The 20,659-nt window shown below is 46.0% G+C and overlaps 1 protein-coding gene across 2 annotated transcripts; it reads left to right on the top strand.

Moving 5' to 3' along the window:
• Positions 1–3,416: 3,416 nt before the first annotated feature.
• On the top strand, positions 3,417–19,917 carry FBXO21 (F-box protein 21). Of its 2 annotated transcripts, none has more exons than XM_031592087.2 (12): positions 3,417–3,647; positions 6,047–6,182; positions 7,675–7,769; positions 9,848–9,969; positions 11,720–11,866; positions 12,478–12,611; positions 12,830–12,966; positions 13,777–13,953; positions 14,717–14,849; positions 17,315–17,505; positions 18,470–18,627; positions 19,603–19,917. In XM_031592087.2, exons 1-12 carry the CDS (start codon positions 3,466–3,468, stop codon positions 19,779–19,781), a joined length of 1,791 nt encoding a protein of 596 aa, XP_031447947.1. In that variant the 5' UTR covers positions 3,417–3,465; the 3' UTR covers positions 19,782–19,917. The 2 variants fall into 2 exon arrangements, with proteins under 2 accessions (XP_031447947.1, XP_031447949.1); XM_031592089.2 differs by lacking the exon at positions 3,417–3,647 and adding an exon at positions 3,700–3,836.
• Positions 19,918–20,659: the final 742 nt, after the last annotated feature.

Here is a 20,659-nt window from a genome sequence, read left to right as displayed (position 1 = left end):
GGAGAAAGCTAATGAGATTGCTGCTTTAAAGCACTTGGTTGCAGAAGTAAAATAGATACTTTGGAGGTTGAAATTGACTTGACTTGAGCATGGCTACAAGGGCAACTCATGAAATATTTAAGCACTGTAATGCAGACTTACCTGTATCCTGCTGTGAGATGAAAAAAGCAGATCGGAAAGTCTTGACTTCTACCCCTACAGATGTTTCCAGTGAAGGCTGTGATGGAAGTTTGAGCCATCAAAATCACTGGGAGAAAAAAACAACAACCAAACAGGTTGTGAGTTCATAGCTGAGCAGCCGCAGCTTGTTTACCAGTGAGTGCCTCACTGTGAGTGCTGCTGTTTTCCTGCCTACTCATGTGCCTACCTGGCTAGATTTCAGGGAGGAAGGAGGGAGAAAACACATCAAAAGTGAGATGCATGAGCCTTGCCTTCAGCACCCTCTATTTAATAGGTGCCTGCAGGCCAAGGCTTTGCAGCTGCTCTTCATTGCCACGGCAGGGCAAGATGCTGGGGGCTACTCTGGGACCTTTGCTTGCAGCAATTCTGGGGCTGAGGAGAGCAGCACAGAGCTGGGCTGCAGGTACTCTGCACAGCCTGACTGCAGAGCTGGCACACAGTTCCACAGGGCTAGTGCAGAAATCTGCCAGTGAATAACACAGGACAAAGTGTTTTTCTTCTAGAGGCATTTTTAATACTTAAAAAATGGGAAAGGCTTAATACTGCAAAAGCCAATCAAAAAAAGACCAAGTGATCTACGAGTTCTTTTTTGTTGCTTTGGATGAAATTGAGTATTTTGTCCCCACAGTAATCACCAAATGGAGATTTTATAATTTTCCACAGGCAATAAAACTGCCTTAATATGCATTCAAATCCAACAAGAGGCATTAGTGCTACCTGCTTTCAAATGTGGTTTTTGCTTTTCTGTTTGTATGATCATGGTATGAAACCATGTCTTAATAGAATATGTTTTACAGTGCTCACCAGGATGTCTCTGTGCTCAGCATTGAAGTGATGGCTTTGACGCCAATGAAATTCAGTGCAAAATGTCTGCTTTACAGGAATTCTACAAAATAGGTGTATATCCAGAATACCTACGGTTTAATGTGCCCTGCTGCCTTGAGATGCCTTCAAAAACCCTGGGATCTATATGCTAAAAAGAGCTTGAGAATAGGTTCCCTTAGTCTACAGCAACATCCTGAGTTCTTCTAGCTTGCACACAACTCCCCAGGCAGCAGACAAATCAAGTGAGATGACTTTCAGCCGGGACTCATTGCTTTTTAGATTGCATGTAGTTAGAAACATGAGTGCTGCCATCCACCCAGGGAATTTGATATTCAGTGCCAATTAATTTTTGTAATAGGAACAGGGATTTCTTCTCCTGATTCCCTTAAGCACCTCTGGAAAGCGTAAGCCTCAAAGACTGATTTGTTGTTGCTTTGTTTTTTTGGTGTTTTTTTTTTCTTTCTTTCTTTTTTTTTTTTTTTTGTTGTTTGCTCTGGTGGCCTTTTTCCTAAAGAACAAAGCTGAGAAAGGAGGCCACTCTGTGCAGGGCAGTAGCTTTGGGGTAGGGCAGACTCCTGACATTTCCATTGCAGAGGTTTACTAAACTCTTCAGCTGTAGGTGAATTCTGCTCTGCTGGATGGGACCCCAATTTCTCTCCCCTTCCTGGTCCTCCTGCTCCTCCCTCCCTCTCCTCAGCACCTCCTCATGTCACCGTGCCTTCATTTGGTCAATAAAATGATGCCACGATTTCAGACCGGTGCATTTTCATCTCACTTGGCATCCCATCAGACACTGGAGAGGGGTGGTTTATCTCGTAGCTTCTCATGCAATTCTAAGGTAGGTTTCTTCTGAGGAGCGAAGGGGCAGAGGGAGCGAGGCTGAAGCAGCGTTGTGTTTGATCATACCAGTGCTTTAAGTGGTCAGAAACATGGTTTTCCCCTACCTCTGAGCTCTCAATGCTGCTAAAATCTCTGCCATCCGTACAATGTACTCCAGCCCCCTCTCTTGGGCTGACTCTGGCTCTGTTTGCAAGATATCCACATTGTTCTAAAGCATGCACCTTTCTGTATAGTTCCAATTTACGATTTTATGGAATACTTATGCCTGTTTGCATTACAGTCAAAATAATAATAATAAAAAAAAGCCTAAAATACAGCAGACCTCATTCTTCTCTTGTCTGTGGGCACTTGACACTCAAAGGTCTCTCCTGACACATTGGCCTTGCCCTCTTTCACTACCTGTGCTGCTGTCAGTGATATCTACCAACCTGACAGAGACAAGGGCTGCATCACAGCACTGCCTCACTCATCACTCCCATCACGCACTCCACAGCCACAGGGTACTGCCTCAGCCATAGGGAACACCACCTCAGCACTGCCACGGCAATGGGCAGTGTTATCTCACCATTGCCACAGCCATGGCACAGCATCACCTCAGGCATTGCCATGGCCATAGGGAGCATCACCTCAGCACTCCGTGGCCATGGGAAACATCATCTCAGGCACTGCTACAGCCATGGCACAGCGTCACCTCAGGCACTGCCATGGCCATGAAAAGTATCACCTCAGGCCCCATAGGTGCATCACCTCAGGCATTGCCACAGCCATAGGAGCATCATCTCAGCACTACCATGGCAATAGGGAACATCACCTCAGGCACTGCTACAGCCACAGGCAGCGTAACCTCAACATTGCCACAGCCATAGGGAACATCACCTCAACATTGCCACAGCCATGGCACAGCATCACCTCAGGCATTGCCACAGGTATGGTGGCATCACCTCAGCACTGCCATGGCCACGGGCAGCGTCACCTCAGGCATTGCCACAGCCATGGGGAGCATCACCTCAGCACTGCCATGGCAATGGGCAGTGTTAGCTCAGCATTGCCACAGCCATGGCACAGCGTCACCTCAGGCATTGCCACAGCCATGAAGAATATCATCTCAGCACGGCCATGGGGAGTAGCACCTCAGACTCCATAGGGAGCATCATCTCAGGCACTGCTAGAGCCATGGCACAGCATCACCTCAGGCATTGCCACAGGTGTGGTGGCATCAGCTCAGCACTGCCATGGCCACGGGCACTGTCACCTCAGGCACTGTCACAGCCATGGGGAGCATCACCTCAGCACAGCCACGGCCATATGAGGCATCATCTCAGACCCCATAGGGAGCATCACCTCGGGCATTGCCACAGATGTGGTGGCGTCACCTCAGCACAGCCACGGCATGGCATCTCCCCCTGTGCCCCGCCCTGCCCCCAGCCGTCGCCCCGCAGTGTCAGCCTGGATTGCTGCCCCAGCCCTGCGCTCCCGCCCTCCCCCAGACTCGAGGCGGCCAGTTTTATGTCCCTTATCGCTCCCCGTAGAAGGCCGGCACTTGGCGGACCGGAAGCGGGAGGCGCGCGGCGCTCCGTGACCCCTCCCCGCCGCAGGGGGGCGCTCAGGTAACCGGCCAAGATGGCGGCGGCCGAGGCGGAGCGGCCGTGCCTGACGGACCTGCCGGGCGAGCTGCTGGAGCTCATCCTGTGCTGCGACGTGCTGGGCGCCGCCGACATCGGGCGGGTGGCGTGCACCTGCCGCCGGCTGAGGGAAGCCTGCCAGCCCCGCGGCAAGGTGTGGCGGGAGCGCTTCCGCCTCAGGTGGGCAGCGCGGGGCGGGGGGCGCCGGGCGGGCCGTGACGGCGGGGCGGGCCTGGCTGTGCGGCCTGCGGCCATCGAGGGGCGAGCGGCGGGGATCCGTGATGGAACTCGGGGCTGCTTTGCTGCTTCGGGGCTCGGTTCGCCCCGCAGGCCGCTGTGGGATGCTAAGTGTTTAATCTAGATGGTTCGGTATGTCAACGGGCTGTGAGAGGAAAGGGGCGGCGGGGTGTGTGATAACACTAGGGGAGTGGTGATAAGATTAGGGGAGTGGCTTCTGGCTGAAAGGGGAGTTTTAGGTTGGGTGTAAGGTAGGAGTGCTTTACAGTAAGAGTGCTGGGGCACTGCGAGGCTGCCTGCACGGCTGGATGCCCCATCCCTGCTGACAGCCAGTCACCTGAGCTGCTGTGGGTGCCCCTCTCAGGGTGCTGGAGGCCTTTAAATGTCCCTTCCGACTCATTAGATTCTCAGTTCCCCCCATTCCTGAAGCAAACCTGAATGTTTTTGTACAAAGGTTCAGATCCACCAGCTGGAATGGAGCATGGAGGTGATCAGCACGTGCTGCTGCCCTTGGATAGCAGACTGATCATTGGATGGCTGTGAAGAGGAAAGAGACCTGGGGTGTTGGTTGATGCTCAGCTGAAGATGAGCCGACAGTGTGTCCAGGTGGCCACGAGGGCCAATGGCATCCTGGCCTGCATTAGAAATAGTGTGGCCAGCAGGAGCAGGGAGGTGATCATCTCCCTGTACTCAGCTCTGGTGAGGCTGCACCTCGAGTGCTGTGTTCAGTTTTGGGCCCCTCACTACAGGAAAGACATTGAGGCCCTGAAGCGGGTTCAAAGAAAGGCAACGAAACTGGTGAGGGGTCTGGAGCACAAGTCCTATGAGGAGCGGCTGCGGGAGCTGGGATTGTTGAGTCTGGAGAAGAGGAGGCTCAGGGAAGACCTCATTATGCTCTGCAACTTCCTGAAGGGAGGCTTGGTGAGAAGGGTTTGGCCTCTTCTCCCAGGCAACAAACAGGACCTGAGGAAATGGCTGCAAGTTGCACCAGAGGAGATTTCGGTTAGACATGAGGAAGAACTTTTTCTCTCAGAGAGTGGTCAGGCACTGGAATGGCTGGGCAGGGAGGTGATGGAGTCACTGTCCCTGGCAGTGTTCAAGAGGCATCTGGATGAGGAGCTACGAGATATGGGTTAGTGCTTGTGGTAGTGATGGTGATGGAAGGACGGTTGGGCTAGATGATCTTGCAGGTCCTTTCCAACCTTATGATTCTATGACTTGCTGGCAGTTGTTTGCACATTAGCCTTGCTGTCCTGGCCAGCTTCCATCTTGCATAATTACATTTTATCTTCCTAAAACCGTTGATATAACCTCAACCCCCCAAATTCTTCTTTCTTCTCCTAAAATAAATGTCTGTAATTGTTATTTCAGTGATAGATGACCAGCTAGGGATCCATCAGGAGAAAGGTTATGGCATAATGTGGGGCAGTTTGATTAGTCTTTGACTCTGTGTAGCTGCAGTACAGTGTGGTTTTATGATTAACAAGTAGTAACAAACCTGCTGTGTGTGGATGGACGCATCTGTGCCTTCTGGTCCACTGCTAAAAATTGTTTCACAGAAGTAGTGATGTAAAAAACGAAATGTGTATACAGGTAGGAGCATTTGAATTCTGAGTTAAGCATCTACAGTCTTCTTTTAGAGGAAAAAAATGTAGGGTCGTTTTTGTGTGTGTGTGTTTGTTTTGTTTTTAATGTGTGTGTATATGGACATACTTCTTACATTAACGTTGAAGTGCAAAGTCATCCAGCTGTCATTATTCGACTTCAGTGCTCTCTGCTCCCCTCCAGTAGATGCTGCCACCAGCAAGGGTAATAGAAGGAGCTTTTGTTTTGTACATTCTTTTAATTAGGTCCACAAGGTAGGAGGGAAATGGAGGACAGCGAGTTCTTGTTGTTAGATGACAGGTTAGCTTTAATGTGATACATTTTTAGAATGGCAAGCTTTCCCTTATTATAAAACTCAGCTTCTGTTTTGCTGATGTGATACTTGTATTTATATTGGAAAGCTCCAGAGGGAATTGCAGAAGTGTTTAGCATATTTAAATATCCAAATACCTGGATTATGAACATTTTGAAGATTTCCTGTTAACATTTGTTGTTCGTAGGCTGCAGGAGAGCTTACTTTTGAAATGTCCAGCAATATTCAGTTTAAATCCTTTGTGTTTATGCTTTGATGCTTGAATTGATCACTGGATTAATTTATACAATTACATTTAAGGTTGCATTATCTCTTGGCAGTATCTTAGCTCCTCAAGTCTTGTGATTACAATAAGCAGCATTTTACAGTCCTGGGAGTGATGCTGAAACACTAACAGCCCATTTACTTCTGTCTTGCTGTACAGGTGGCCATCACTACTGAAGTACTACAGTCACACAGACAGCGTTAGCTGGCTTGAAGAATACAAAGCACGGCACAATGCTGGCCTAGAAGCCCAGAGAATTGTAGCTTCCTTCTCCAAAAGGTTCTTCTCAGAGCATGTAAGTCATGTGGAATAGACCAGCTACTTGTTGAGCACTTTCTGGCACTCTGTCTTTCCTCTATCTCCTTTTCTTCTCTGCAGTCAGAAAATTCTTACTGCCTCACCTGACGTAAGAACGCCAGGCCACCAGCCAAAATGAGAGAGATGGTCCAAAATCCAAAGGTGCAAAGTGCAAGGATCCAAAACTCACCCTGCACGTTGTGTACAGTTGTTGCTGAGAGTCTCACTGGGGCTTGAAAAACTCTGCACATCGCTGCATGTTCAGAGCTCCGGGAACTCAGCAACTTCTGAAGGACTGATAGCTGCCCAGTGCATGCCACAGCCTGTGTGTTTATCTCACTGCAGGCCTTGGGGAAGGATTTGTTCTTCTGGGAGTTGTCGGGAGTTATTTGAAAGCAGGTCAAATGCACATTAGGTTCACTGAGTTGGAAAGCATGTTGTTCAAGTTATTTACCTAACCATGACATCAAGATGCCTTTGTGCCTTGTGTAAAAAGTAGAAATTTAGTCTCTCGGAGAGATTTATCTGCATGCAAACCAATGGTTATTCCACTGTCTGTTGGCTGCTTGGATTTCATCTAGCTGTACAATTTGAGTGAATTCTGAAATTCTGTGATGTAGGCATAACTAAGGCTGATCTTAAAAGTTCCTTCTAGAGCCAGTAAGTGGCCACTCCTCACTAGCTTTTTTGTAAGTGCTTTGTGTCCCAGTAGAGAGCTCCCCTGCAATAAAGGAGACTCATATTGAAATCTTCTATCTGATTTTATGCAAATGCTGACACTTAGGTTTTCATCCCCAGAGAGAAAGGCTACGATGCCACTAGGAGATGCATGTGTCCAAACTGTTTGTTTTGATCTGTTTCACTGTAGTTGCAGCAGCTAGACATTCATGAAGAAATGTGTGTCAAGGCATTACCTGAGTGCAGAGGCTCCTGGCTTCCTACAGTTTCAGTCATGTATGCAAAAGCTGTTGAGGTTGTTATTCAGCAGTAACCAAACGTTTAAAAATTGGGGCTACCTTCTAGAGAGGGCAGCTTCCTTCCTGACATAGAACTGCAGGGAGGAGACTTTCAACCAAGTTCTGCTAGATCCAGTGGAGTGCCCACTGAGATGTAGTATAATGGGAATTGCATTTCCCATTGTTTTTTTTCCAGGAAAAAGTTGATTCAAACTTAAAATTGCTTTCAGCTTGGGCTCAGTCTGCATAGGATCTGGTGTGCTTAGGCTGCTCCATACAGCTCTGCAGGAGCCCTGAATGCTGTAATAGTTAGCTCAGCTTGCTCTAGGGTGCTCCTTAATTTGTCAGTGGATCTTTATAATGAATCAGTGGAGTGGAGGCCATGAGTAGCCAGCTCTCTGAGCTGAATATTCCTTAGATCTTAAATGATGTTTAAAAAAATCAAACAAAATTTGTTTTGAAACATGCTATGGAATAATGTTCTTTAGGAAATAATCTCTTGTGCTCTCCATAATTCAGCATCTAATTTTACAGGTTCCCTGTGATGGATTCAGTGACATTGAGACTCTTGGGTGCCCAAGTCATTTTTTTGAGGATGAGCTGATGTGTATCCTTAACATGGAAGGCAGGTAAGGAAGAGCAGGAGGGTTTAGAAGTGGAGGGGTTTTCTCCTTTCACTGGCTGAAGGAGAATGATACTATGGTGAATGCGTGATGTCAGCTTCTGCCCTTTTGTAAACTGGCATCCCCAGACGTACTGAGGCTGGGAGTATTGCTTTGCAGTAGTTTCAGAATACATTTAACATTCCCAAGAGGAAACCATGTAAACTATTCCACAAGAAGGAGGTCCTCTGGCTTCTGTTGCTTGCTTGCTTCTTTGCAGATTCATGGCATTTCTCAGTATACATTCCATGAACCTTTTTTTCTGCAGTGGTTTTGGCTTAAGGAGTTCTCATCCCCACGTTCCTTTTTTTGTTATGTTTTTGCTTAAACTTGGATCAGTTTGCTGCACTGAATTGCAGGATGACCCCACAGCACAGCAGGGAGCAGAAATGCTTCAGTGTGGGTTGCCACTGTAGAGCCCTGCATCAGAAAATCTCAACTTTTTTTTTTTTTAAACTTCTTCTTGTTGCCTTTCTTAGGTGTGTAGTAGCTATGTACGATTTTTATCCCCAAATAAACAGCTGAGTTTAATTGAGCTGCTGCAAAATTTGCTGTTCTGTAAATTATTTAGACAGGTGAAATGAAACTTCTAGTTCATTTCTGCCTGGGTGTTCTCATTATCGTGATTAACACTGAGCAAGATGAATAAGTCGCTGGTTTACTTGAAGGTTTTTCTGCTGGGAGCACATAAACCATGCTGGTTTTGCTGTGATACAAAGCAGCAATAGATTTGCCTTAATGGGCTCTAATAGCCTTGATTAAAGGGGCTATTAGTAGAGCTTGGAAAAAACAAAAACCGGCACGACAATCATCTCATTTTTTTTGCTTTTTCACATCCATTTTATTACCTTCTCTATTTGAACTGGGACTAAACATCTCTCATTTGACGACTGGTTAAAAAGCTTTTGAGCTTTTGCACTGGCCAAATGCCTCTCTGTAAAGCAGAATTGATGCTAATTACACCCTGATTAAGCTGCAGTTGTTGCCATTCAGGAGCATTAGGCTAAATCATTTCTCTGGAAGATAGCCCAGTAAAACAGTTGTCCCTTTTGAGCATCCCAATTTATTGGAAGAGGGTGAAATGTTATGAGGATTGATTGTTCTCCTGTTCAGTGGGATGGATAAGACTGATTTGACCTGCAATCTGGAAGAGAGAAAAGGCAGGTGGGAAAGGAGTTACTTTGCTAAAGGAGGAGGCAGGACTTGTTTAATAAACATGGCAAGGGTAGAGCCTGGGAGTTGGTTGAATCCTCCCTTGTTTTCTGGGGAGAAGGCAGGGCTTTGTGCCATTGCTGATTGTTTGGTGTACAAGTGCTTGGTGAAGCCCTGGGTAGCACATTACTGAAGACCAGCTGTTGCTTTGGTATGTGTGATTTGGATGCCTCCAAGTTGGCCTGTCTTACTTCAGATGACCTTCTTACCTGGATAGCAGGCAACTCTGTCCCTGCTTCTTGGCCACTCTGCCTTCACTTATTAATTTCAAAAGTGAAGAGATTTTACTATGAAAGCTGTAAGGTTTTGGGCTGTGTGATCTACAGGCCAGCTGCTGATCCCTGCCAGCCTTTTCCAAGTAACAGGAATGTTTTCTCTGGCAATTACTTTTCTGAATACTACTGGACTGGATTCATCAGTGTTTCTTGTTGGTGAGAGGATATTTTAACACTGCATTCTGGAAGAATTTAGAGTCAGGGGATAATGTTTTATGAATAAAATATAGGATTTTCATCAGATATTCCTGAGCTGCTTTAATCAGGATCTGTGTATTTTCCCACAGAACTGTATCTTCTCAAAATACTATCCTAGTGGCTGGATGAAAGTTGGAGATGGTAATAGGGGCAATATTTTGCACCTGTTGTAAGTTGTGTTTCTTCTGATGATGAATTTGCTCTTAACTTTTACCACTTTGGAGACTGTGGCATCATCAGACTTGTTTAAAAAATCAGCATATAAAATTTAGATTTATCTTCATTAGAAAAGTTAAATCAAATCTTTGTGCTCAAAGTGCTTGTTTAGGGCAATACAACTTTTTGTATTTGAATGTGCAGGAAAGGTCTCACCTGGAAGTACTATGCAAAGAAAATTCTATACTTCCTACGGCAGCAGAATATATTAAAGAATCTAAAGGAGTATCTGCAGCGCCCTGCTGACCAGCAGTCATTTCTGGAGGGTAAGTCCTTGCCAGAAGTCCCATGCAGAGCACTTAACACTTCCCATCTTCCCATCACTGTTGTTTTGCTGGGAGGGAGGCTTCTTTGCTTATATCTCAGTTAGTGAGAAATCAGAATTAAGATTGGATTTTTGAGGTACCTGAAATCCTCACGAATCAACAGCAGTTGCATAGTGTTGTATCAGAATATCAGCTTTCCACTAGCTTGTCAGTGCTGTGTGCTTGAATAGTTGTGTGTGGACAGGTAAGCAGAGAAGCAAAACATTAAAATACTTGCATTTGAAGCATGAACAATCCACTGAAGAGAACAGCATGAGCTCAGCATCCTTGTTAGCTGGTGATGCAGAAAATGTGGCCCATGGGCTGGGTGTGGCCTAGCAGTCCAACTGATCTGATTTTGAGTCAGCTCCCTGCTCCCTCCTTTCCCAGGAGCCAGCTGCAGGCAGGGTGCTGTGGCTCACAGCCTGTGTGCAGTATCTTCAGAGCTGTCTGCTGCACTTGGAACTGCAGAGTAGAGCCGGGTGGTGGATGGAAGTCTAGTGGTGTGGTGGGAAGGCTCGTGCACACCGTAATGAAGAAAGGAAAGGCTGTACTGCAGCTCGTATCCTCAGTTTGTTGGATTATGCTCTGCCTTAAGCTTTCCATGGAGAAAACCATCCTTGGAAGGAGATGAAACATGCCAGTGTCTGAAGATGAGTCTCTTACTCTTAATATGTACCTCTGAACATCACAGGAGAGTTTCTGCAGCACCAAATGTAGTTCTTGATGGTGGTAGTACACTTTGAGGGAGGGACTGTGTTAGTGCAAGAAGAAAAAGCCAAAGATGGCCTTTTCTGGAAGATAGTTAACTGTGACTTAATGATGTGAGCCATGAATACAAGTGTTTGTCTGCCATGCAGGTGCAGTTACAGTGCTGACAGATAGACTTTTGGGAAGCTTTACCTGGTCAGAATGAGAAGCATTAGGGAGAGAAGATGTGGCTTGGAGACTTGTTAAGATTCTGCAGCTTGAATACAAGCCTGTTGTGGAGGTGCTAATGAAGCACTATGAAGCTGAAGGAGGCTTGATCAGTACAAAATTCTTGCACTTAAATACAGTTGATTCCAAAAGTTGAGCAATACAGGGCTTTGGAAAGAGTGTTCTTGATTGATAAGATGACAAGGAGAAGATTCTGCAAAAGGCTATTTTTTTTTTGGGGGGGTGGGGAGGGAGAAGTTTGACAGAAGAGTGTTGGGCAGCAGAAAAATGAAAATCTCTTTTGTTATAGTGGATTTCTGACATGAAGATGGAGAGTGGGCATGGGAAGATGAATGTAGCAGAGAGGGATCAATGAGCAAGAATGATGACAACTGAGGATGCAGCTGGAAGAAATCAGAACTGATGTAGAGTGAAGTTGAGATTGTGTGGGGCTCTGAATAAGAAGCATTATGAGCTGGGAGGATGCCAGTGAGACAGGACTTGGCTGGTTAAGCAAGGCTGGTCTATCAGCTACCTGCTCTGTGTACAAATGAATGCTTTTCCTTTCAGGATGGTAGATTGAGGTCTACTGACTTTAACTGGTGTTTATCACTGTCAGCTTTGTTCTTTGCATTTTGTGATAATCCCATATACAAAACTGAGCTTGAAAAAGAAAGCTATTGTGTTCTGCTGCAATTGCTTGCTGTATGCCATAAGCCTGGAACTTTGAGTAGCTCAAACCAAGCCAAGAGAAAACTCAAGTTCTGTTTCTTATATAGTTTGTTTTTTCCAGGTGCTGTTTTAATTGACCAATATTGTAATCCACTGTCAGACATCTGCTTAAAGAGTGTCCAGGCACAGGTGGATGAGATCACAGACAAAGTGCGCAAAGTGCTCCGGACAAAAAACCCAAGGCACCCCAGCGTGGCTTCCAAGGCAGGTACTGTACAGAAACGTTTGACTGTAGAGCCTTTCTTCAAGTCTCAGTATAGGCAGATGAGGTGAAACACCTGTTGAATTATTGCAGCTTTAAGTATTGTCGTTCCTCATCTTGCTGAAGCATATTCTGACATTTACTTAAACCTCTGTTGAGGCAGCAGCTGTTTGTTCAACCCCAGAAACTCAATTAGCCCGGGGTTGGCTGTCCATGTGATGCTGTTTAGGCAAAAAGGATTGGTTAGTGGCAGTATTTTTTTTTTTTCCCATATGTCCCTGAAGTCTTAACTAGTCGTGATGCATGCAGCTCAGCTATGGGACAGGTAGTCAGCTTCTTTTTCTGCAAGTCTGAGAAGTCAGCAATAAGAAAGGTTTGTGCTTTAACATCTCCCACGGTCAGGCAGAATGTTACTCCTTTTATAAGGAGTTTTATAAGCATTAGTCTAATCTATCTTTCAAAGAGAGAGTGAGTGATCTGTCTCTCTGTATACTTCCAGTCTCTTAACTGCTTGAATCTGCATCTTGTGTTCCCAGTACACACAAGAGTTTTGGTGTGAAGTTCAATATGTAAAAGTTAATACGCTTGTGTTCTTATTGCTCTACATCTGTTTTTAGGAGAGATCCTGATTCCAGAAGTGGAGCTTCAGCGGCAGGTACTTGATGCTATGAATTGTGTCCTATATGAGCAGTTAAAATACAAAGGAAATGAGCTGGATTACTATAACTCCCTGAATTCATACATTCATCAGGTATGTGTTAGGTAAAAACTAGAGGACTGCTAGGCTTGATGCGCTCTCTGTGATGTTTGATTTGTCTAAGTGTAACCAGACAAGTAATTCTTCTCTGGAGTTATTTGCTGTAAAACAGATATGTCATGTTTTAGTGCTTACTCTGTCAAGTTGGTGTGAAATCAAACCTTGGTGTTTGTTTTGTTTTTCTTAATACCCCTTGCATTTTTGTCCCTCAGGTTTTGATCCGCAGAACGGGGATTCCTATCAGTTTGTCTGTGCTGTATTTAACAATTGCCAGGCAGCTGGGAGTCAAACTTGAACCAGTCAACTTTCCTAGTCACTTTCTGCTGCGATGGTGTCAAGGAAAAGAAGGGTAAGTGATCTGCTGGACTTCAGAGTTTTACCTCAGTTATAAATGCCAGGAGTTTACAGTTAGAGGCCTACACCAGAACGTTCAGGTATTTTCCATCTTAATTACAAGCTATAAGGAAGAAAAGATGAGCTCTCTAAATTACCTTTCCCAGAACTCAGCTCTGCCCTTATTGAATAGTAGCATTATGTGTGTGTGAAATAACAGTAGCCACGAAGTAATGATTCTCTTAATAAGATTACAAACAGCTGAAAAAAAAGAAAGAAGGTGCTGATTTCACATACAGAGCAGCTTGTAGAGGCCATTGCTGCTGCATACTTGGTTAATTCTCTGAGCCAGTGCAGCATACACCTTTGACCAACCAGATCATGGTCGATTTACAGAAATCTGTATTTTCTGAAGGACATTGGCAGTCCAGTTCAGAGCAGTGGTTTTGTGTGTGTGCATGCATACACACACACACCCCTTTTGGCACTAGACTTCAGCTGCCATGCGTGTGCTCCCTGCTACATGTTCCTGTGCAGCATCGTAACATAGTCTGGCAATAAATACAGCAAACCTGAAAATATCTGAAGGAAGCAGCTGACGTGACAAAATGACCTCCTAGTTTCTGTGTCTTTTCCCACGTATGTTTAGCTGAAGAGGAAACTAGGAAGGAAGAGAAGGCAGCAGGTAATCTCTTTTTAGGAGGGAGCTGGGATATAAATGCCACTTGGCATTTTAAAAATAATCTTGAAAGTGCTGTAAGGAGAACAAAAAGAGGTAATCCTTCTTTACCATGAGACCCATCATAACATCCTGGTGTCTTGATAGAAGCACAGATATCTTTGACTACACCTACATTGATGCCTTTGGGAAGGGGAAGCAGCTGACGGTGAAGGAGTGCGAGTACCTCATAGGGCACCACGTGACAGAGGAGTTCTATGGGGTGGTGACTTCAAAGGAGGTCCTGCAGCGTATGGTGGGAAATCTCCTCAACCTGGGCAAGCGGTGAGTTGTCACAGAGCCGTGTGGCCTGTGGGGGAGAGGGACCCACGCTGTACTGGCTGCCTGTCCTGTACTTGTGTGTCACTGTGCTTGAGTGAGTGCTTTAAAACGGCATCAGTCACCAGGCAGTCTTGAAAACTGGGTGTCACATCACAGTGTCTGGTTGCTTTCAATCGTCTGTAGCAGCATTGCATGGAAGCAAGAATATTTAGTGAGGCCGTTTTCACTCAAGGAAATGGACAGATGTTTGTTTTTTCCTGTGTGTAAAGCAGATAGGAGCTGTTCTCTTTAGAGCAGAGATCTTCATTTTGACCAGGTATGTGTCACCCAAGTGCATAATGAGCAGTTACAGAGGGACTGTCTGAGCATGCAAAAATCTGTTTTCATTTTCACATGTTCCTGATAATCACTTTCCCAAACAGCATTAGACAGAAATCGCAGAGTAGAGGGATTGCTTTTGGTGTAATTTAGCCAGGGGAACAAAAGGAAATTTCCAAAGGTAATGACTTGGAGAATGAATTCCCTGAGCAGGGTTATTTGACCAAGCAGAGTACTGGTAAAAGGGGAGGGTAAAGGCCAACTTTCAACTGTGTAGCTTTTCTTCTGAGCAGGCTGTTGGATGTGATGTGTGCCAGCCTGGAGTCACTTGCTGAGTGAGCACACTGGTACCTGTACATAATTTTTGGTGACTATCCCTGTAAACCAGAGTACTAGAGATAGGAATTGAAGAGCTAGCCTTACAATTGAGTTTCTTTTTTGCTGGCAGAGAAAGCACTGATCAGTCTTATCAACTCTTGAGAGACTCGTTGGATCTGTACCTGGCCATGTATCCGGACAATGTGCAGCATCTAATGCTCCAGGCTAGGTTATACTTCCACCTGGGAATCTGGCCAGAAAAGGTACCTCGGCACTCGGTCGTATGTTTTCTGGTAGGCTAAGCATTATTAACACTAGTCTATTGATTTTTTTTTTTTAGACTACATCAGCTTGCATTACAGTCTGCTACAAGTTGTTTCTGTAATAAACACAATTGAACGAGTTATCACATTTCAGAGAATCAATTCCTACTATGTGAAGCAGGGAAAGAGGATGATTCCTGCTTGCCCTGGGGGAGAGTTGTATGCAGCCTCAGGTCTGAGTCATAAATGATGATTTACTGCCAGAGTCTGATGGTTTGTCTTAAAACCAATAGTTTGGACTTGTAGCTGTGAGTTACAAAAGAGTTCTGCTTGGTGTGCCTCCATTGTGATGGTTGTGCTGGAACTTTTACAGGACTCGTATAAAAGGAGCAATTCCTTTATCAGGAAACATACAGGAAATTATCTTTTGCAGACAACCAAACCTGTTCTCTGAAACCTTAGTTACACAATCAGTGACTCTTGTGAAAAAGCAACATGGAAAGGATCCCAAGGACAGGAATTTTAATATCACCTTCAGCCCTGAGGAATCTTGTGATTGTGGGACAGGTGGTACAGTAGTATTCCTTCTGTGTGTCGCTACAGTTAGGAGGACTTCCTTAATCAAAACTGCCTGTGCTGCTTTAGTGAATATCACTTGCTTGAGCAGTGCCTGTGCTGTATCTAAGTGTTAGACGTAGTGAGGAGGTAGAAGTTTTGCTGGACAGCTGAGCAGAAGGCACAGTTCTTACCTCCAAATTGACTGAGGCATATGATTGCTGAAGAGAGAAGGTGCCTGCCTTTTGAGGTATAAATTGTGCTAAGCTTGCTGTTCCTATCTTATGGCAACAAGTTTCAGGGTTCCATCAGGAAAAGCAGCCCTGACAAAGAAGCTGTGCACAGGGGGACTGACTGAGCTGAAAAGGCAAGCACATAGAGTACAGGTAGATCATCTCCTTTCCAGCACTCAGCTGTGTGTTTGTGGTGTTTAAGTAGTTGCACTGTGCTGCCCTTAGGACAGATAGCAACCCCCAGTTGCTGACTTCTACGTGTAATCTCTCTGCATTACATTGCCAGATGGAAAGACAACATTCAACTCTGTTTTTTTTCCTGTGGTGTCTTCATGTATCCCATCTTTCCAGGTATCATACAGAACTGTAGTTAACCAGAGAACCCTGTAGGTCTGACAGAGTAGAACGTACCAGATTTCATAGAGGTCTGTCAGATTTTGTAAAAAGTGATACAAAATCTTAGAAGTCAAGCAGAGCTGCCCGGAATGTTGTCTGAAATTTGCCCAGAGATGTTGTGGGTGCCCCATCTCTAGAGGCATTCAAGGCCAGGCTGATGGGGCCCCGTGCAGCCTGATGGTGCTGGCTGACAGCCCTGCCCATGGCACAGGGGTTGTAACCCCCCTCCAAGGCCCCCTCCAATCTAAGCCATTCTGTGAGAAATAAAATTGTCGAGAATCTGTGGCAGCTACAGTCACCACACTAAGCCTTTCCCTTTCTGTGAGATTTTTTAATTTTCACATCGTTCTTTAGGCAGTGAGATGCCAGCCAGCAATTTCAGGTGGCTGAGAAGCCTGAGTGGTGTTTCTTCTCATGCCTGAGGCTTCATCTGTTTTCCTGAACAAACTTTTTCCCCCCACCATTCATGCTGAGTAGCCAGAGCTAGAAATTTTGGCCGACAAACCTCGATCACTTGCCAGGTGCTGAGAGGTGTCAGATTTTGGAATTGATGTTGGGACTGATGTATCTGCCTTTTTCCAACCTGTTTAGACAACATTTTTGTTAAGATCAAGATGCAGGAAGACAGAGCACAGCTTGCACTGCCTATGTCTAGCAAATTTGGGGCCAGCTGTTCTGCCCTGGTGCTCTGATAGCGTGCCAGTAGGCTGGTATTTTGGATTTACTTTGGGAACACTTGTAAAGTTAGTGCCTTTTAGTTATAGTGAGTCAAGCAGGTTCTCTGTCTCCTGTTTACTGTTCCATGGGTGCAGCATTATACAGATTTCTGCATTTTTTTCTGTGCTGAAGAACTGTTTAAAGTCTTTGTCCTCAACTATAGCGGAAGTTATCTGGAATGACTTCACAGCAGCAGTTAGGAGATGAGCAGCAGAACCCTCTTAGCATCTCAGGAGCCTTGCAGCAGTGTCTGCCCTGTGATTGCAGGTTGTGGTGCTTCTGCCTTCTGTGACTTAGTTTTAAGGAGTTACTTTGCTCAACAGCGCCCTGCCTTGGAAGTAAGCATCTTTACAAGCAGAGGATGGAGCTGTTTGCAGTGACTGCAGTCTGAGTGTGAAGAGCTTGGGGCTGTGCAGGTAGAGCACAGGTTTGCAGTCTTCTGTGGAAAACATGTGGTGAAATCCAGGCCTGAGCACTTAGACCCAGCTAACTCGAGAGATAGATCTGTATGTCTGACTGCTGTAGAGACCTGCTCTGAATGCTTTCATGTTTTGCTTGCTGAAGGTTCTGGACATCCTGCAGCATATTCAGGCTTTGGATCCATCACAGCACGGGGCTGTTGGGTACCTGGTGCAGCACACCCTGGAGCACATCGAGCGTCGGAAGGAGGAGGTGGGACCTGAGGTGAAGCACCGTTCAGATGAGAAGCACAAAGAGGTCTGCTTCTCAATTGGGCTGATTATGAAACACAAGAGGTGAGCTCTTCAGGGGATTCCCTGTATTACCAGGAGTCTGCACTGTAACAATGAGTGCAAAATTGTTTGTTCTGTCAGTAATGAGACGTGGTTTTATCAGCCCAGGAGACACCTGGAACAGAGAATGCCTGGCACATGTGTCTGTGCTGCATGTCTTCTTAGAAAAGTGGGAGCAGATCTGTCTGTCCTTTAAGAGAGCAGGCACTGCTGCTCCTGTGTGCACGCGGGGAGTTGTGAGGTGCCATGTGAGTCATCGTGAAGCATCATGTAGATAGCATTTCCACAGTCCATAGCTCTTGAAGAAACATCAGTAATCAGTTAATGAAGAACTGTGGAACAGAATCGATTTCCAAAGAGATGAGATTCCTAAGACAGCTTATGAATCTTGTGCTGTGCTATTATTACCCTCTCCTCCTGCATTGCACAGAGGCTTTGTGTTCCTGCCTGTACAGCTCTGCCAGAATGACAAGCTAGCTCTGTTTCTTCAGCCATTTCTCCATCTCAGCAAGACGTCTGGATCTTATTTTAAGAGTGTCAGCAGTGCTGGTTGTGGTACCATAGTCATATAAATATTCGGAAAATAATGCTGGCTTTGTTTCTGGAAGTTCAGTATTAGGACTACCGTGTCTGTGTATGGGAAGAGAGAGTGGTTGTTTCCCCTCCCTGTTCCTAGTTTCCTGTTCTCCTGCTTGTTGACATCCCAGTCTCTTTCCCATTCTCATTCTTATTTGAATTTGCCTTTCCTTTGTCCTCTGCCGTTTGTTTCTGTCTGCTTACTAAGTCACTCCTAGTCATTTCCCCCCTCTCAAAACACAGATGTGCACACAAGTTTTTTGTGTTGATTTTGCTCTTTGCTCTTGCCTATTCACAGGAATCCTCTGTCCCATTTGTGCTGTATTGGCCTTGGTGGAATGAGTTGGCTGTGAAGTTTTCTCAGTCTTTGCTGTGAATTCTCTTTCATCAGGTATGGCTATAACTGTGTGATTTATGGCTGGGATCCTGCCTGCATGATGGGACACGAATGGATCCGAAATATGAATGTCCACAGCCTCCCCCATGGCCCCCACCAGCCCTTCTACAACGTGCTCGTGGAAGATGGCTCTTGCAGATACGCTGCTCAAGGTGAGCAGGAGCCTCCTGTGCTTACTGTTCAGAGGTGCACAGAGAGAAAAAAGGTGCTTAAGGGACCAACTCTTTTCAAGCAGCAGGCATGAAGTGTAAGTTATAATTGAAGTAGGAAGGAAAATGATGTTGAATTGGTGGCAGGCTTCTTGTTCATGAAACCAGTGCTGCCAGGATTGAGTGTGAAGGACCACTTCCTTGAAATCTCCTATTGCCATAGAAACAAGTCCGTGTTGGACACAATTGATTTTCAACTTCTTTCTGAAGTTTGAAATCCTGTAAGCAGCTCTCACTCAGTGAAATTACAGCCGTGCTTTGGGCAGGACCTGGAAATCCAGTGAGAGAGCACACAGACTTTGCTCATCAGGGCTGGGTTGTGAACTGCGTTACCAAGAGGCTGCGTGTGCCCAGACCCCAGGGAGCACAGGCAGCATGGATTCCAGTGCCACCTCTGGGAAGAATGGGACTGAAGTGAATGTTTCTTCAGAAGTGTCAAAAGGTATAGGGGAAAAAAAAAAACAAACAGTTCTATCTTCGTAGGTTTAAAGTGCGGGTGTTTCTCATATGGGGACCCAGTTGCAGCCCTTATTAGAATGATTTGGCCTCGTTAAGAGTCTTTGAAATACATATATATTGTGTGCCATAGATTCATCTTAAAATGTGCACCTCAGTGAAAATTAATCTGGTAATCACCTGCAGTGCTTCTAGAGTTGAGTCATCTCTTAGGGTTGTTTTTTTTTTTCCCCTCTAATTGTTTATAAACAAGTATAATTAGCTCTGATTACAGCAGATTCCTGAGCACAGCACATTCTACCTAAGCTGTAGGTTGATGCTGTTATTTGTGGCATCCAGCAGTTCTGCTATGGATAAGGGAAACTGAGGGGCTTGTCCTTGCTGAGCTCTTGCTGCCTGTCTGAAGTACACCTCGTGTTGCCTTCTGCACGTGGTGAGAACTGCCTGCTTGCTGTCCTGCAGAGAACCTGGAGTACAACTCGGAGCCTCGGGAGATTCCTCACCCCGACATCGGCCGCTATTTCTCGGAGTTCTCTGGCACTCACTACCTGGCCAACACTGAGCTGGAGCTTCGCTACCCAGAGGACCTGGAGCTGACATGCAGCACAGTTCAGAAGATCTACAGTTCAGGCAAGGAGTGAATGACAGCAGCATCCCAAGAATGGAAGCAGACCGGAGTGTAGCTTTACCCTCTTTGCAAGACTTGCCCAGAGGGCAAGTTTGGTGACAATCCTTTGGCTTAATGCACTGAAAACTGCATTAAACTTCGTAACCGGTGCTATAGAATCTTTCCGTTGCCTACCTGCCCGTTCTGGCCCACAGGGACGCTGTGGTAAGGAGCCCAGGCTGAGGGTCTTGCAGGGATGGTCGTGCTGAGAAGCGTGCTGTCCTTTGGAAGATCTGCCCATAAGCTCATTCTGTGCTTGTCCTGCCTAGAAGGTTGGCACCGTGAGATCCCTGGTGTGGAAGAACCCCGTCTTCCAGAGGAGTTGCTTGTCCTTACAGTGTTGTGGGGTTTTGTTTGGGTTGTTTTTTTTTTTTTTAATGTATGTCTCATGCAGGTGATAGTTTTTAAAGCCTATAACGTTCCACTCTTGTCTTTTCCAGTCTGAATTTGTGGTCAGCTTCTTTTTCACCTCCATATTCTGGTTGTTCACAGATCTGTTCCAATACTGACCATCCTCACAGGCCTGGGGAAGAGCCCTGGCAGCAGCAAGGCTTCCAAGGGCACAGCGCAGTGCATTTGGCTGCTGCAAGCTCTCCTAATGCAGAAGAGGAGCTGCTGCTCCCTTTCCTTGTCCTTACCCTGCCCTCTGAGCACTGGGGCACAGCCCTGAGCACTCTCAGGATGGCTCCAACCCACTCAGAGCTGTGAGTTCACAGCCACCACAGCTGCTTTACCAGCCCTGGCTGCTGCTGTGTGCTCCTGTAGGTGTTCTGCAGCACAGCGGGATGATGACTGGAAAGTGGCCAACCTTGGACACAGCCAGCCAGGGCGTGGAGCAGAGATGCTGATTCC

The sequence above is a fragment of the Phasianus colchicus genome, chromosome 18 (genome assembly GCF_987193195.1).
Source record: "Phasianus colchicus chromosome 18, bPhaCol1.hap1.1, whole genome shotgun sequence".
Lineage (NCBI taxonomy): Eukaryota > Metazoa > Chordata > Aves > Galliformes > Phasianidae > Phasianus > Phasianus colchicus.
The sequence above is the reverse complement of the archived record's forward strand: the minus strand, read 5'-3'. Positions and strand labels throughout refer to the sequence as shown.

What these genes read in the sequence shown, in the direction of transcription:
- FBXO21 (XM_031592087.2), top strand. Translation starts at nt 3,466, where the DNA reads ATGGCGGCGGCCGAGGCGGAGCGGCCGTGCCTGACGGACCTGCCGGGC. An exon ending in AAAGGTTCTTCTCAGAGCAT is followed by an intron (nt 6,183 to 7,674) that starts GTAAGTCATGTG and finishes CTAATTTTACAG; the next exon opens with GTTCCCTGTGATGGATTCAG. An exon ending in TGAATTCATACATTCATCAG is followed by an intron (nt 12,612 to 12,829) that starts GTATGTGTTAGG and finishes TTTGTCCCTCAG; the next exon opens with GTTTTGATCCGCAGAACGGG.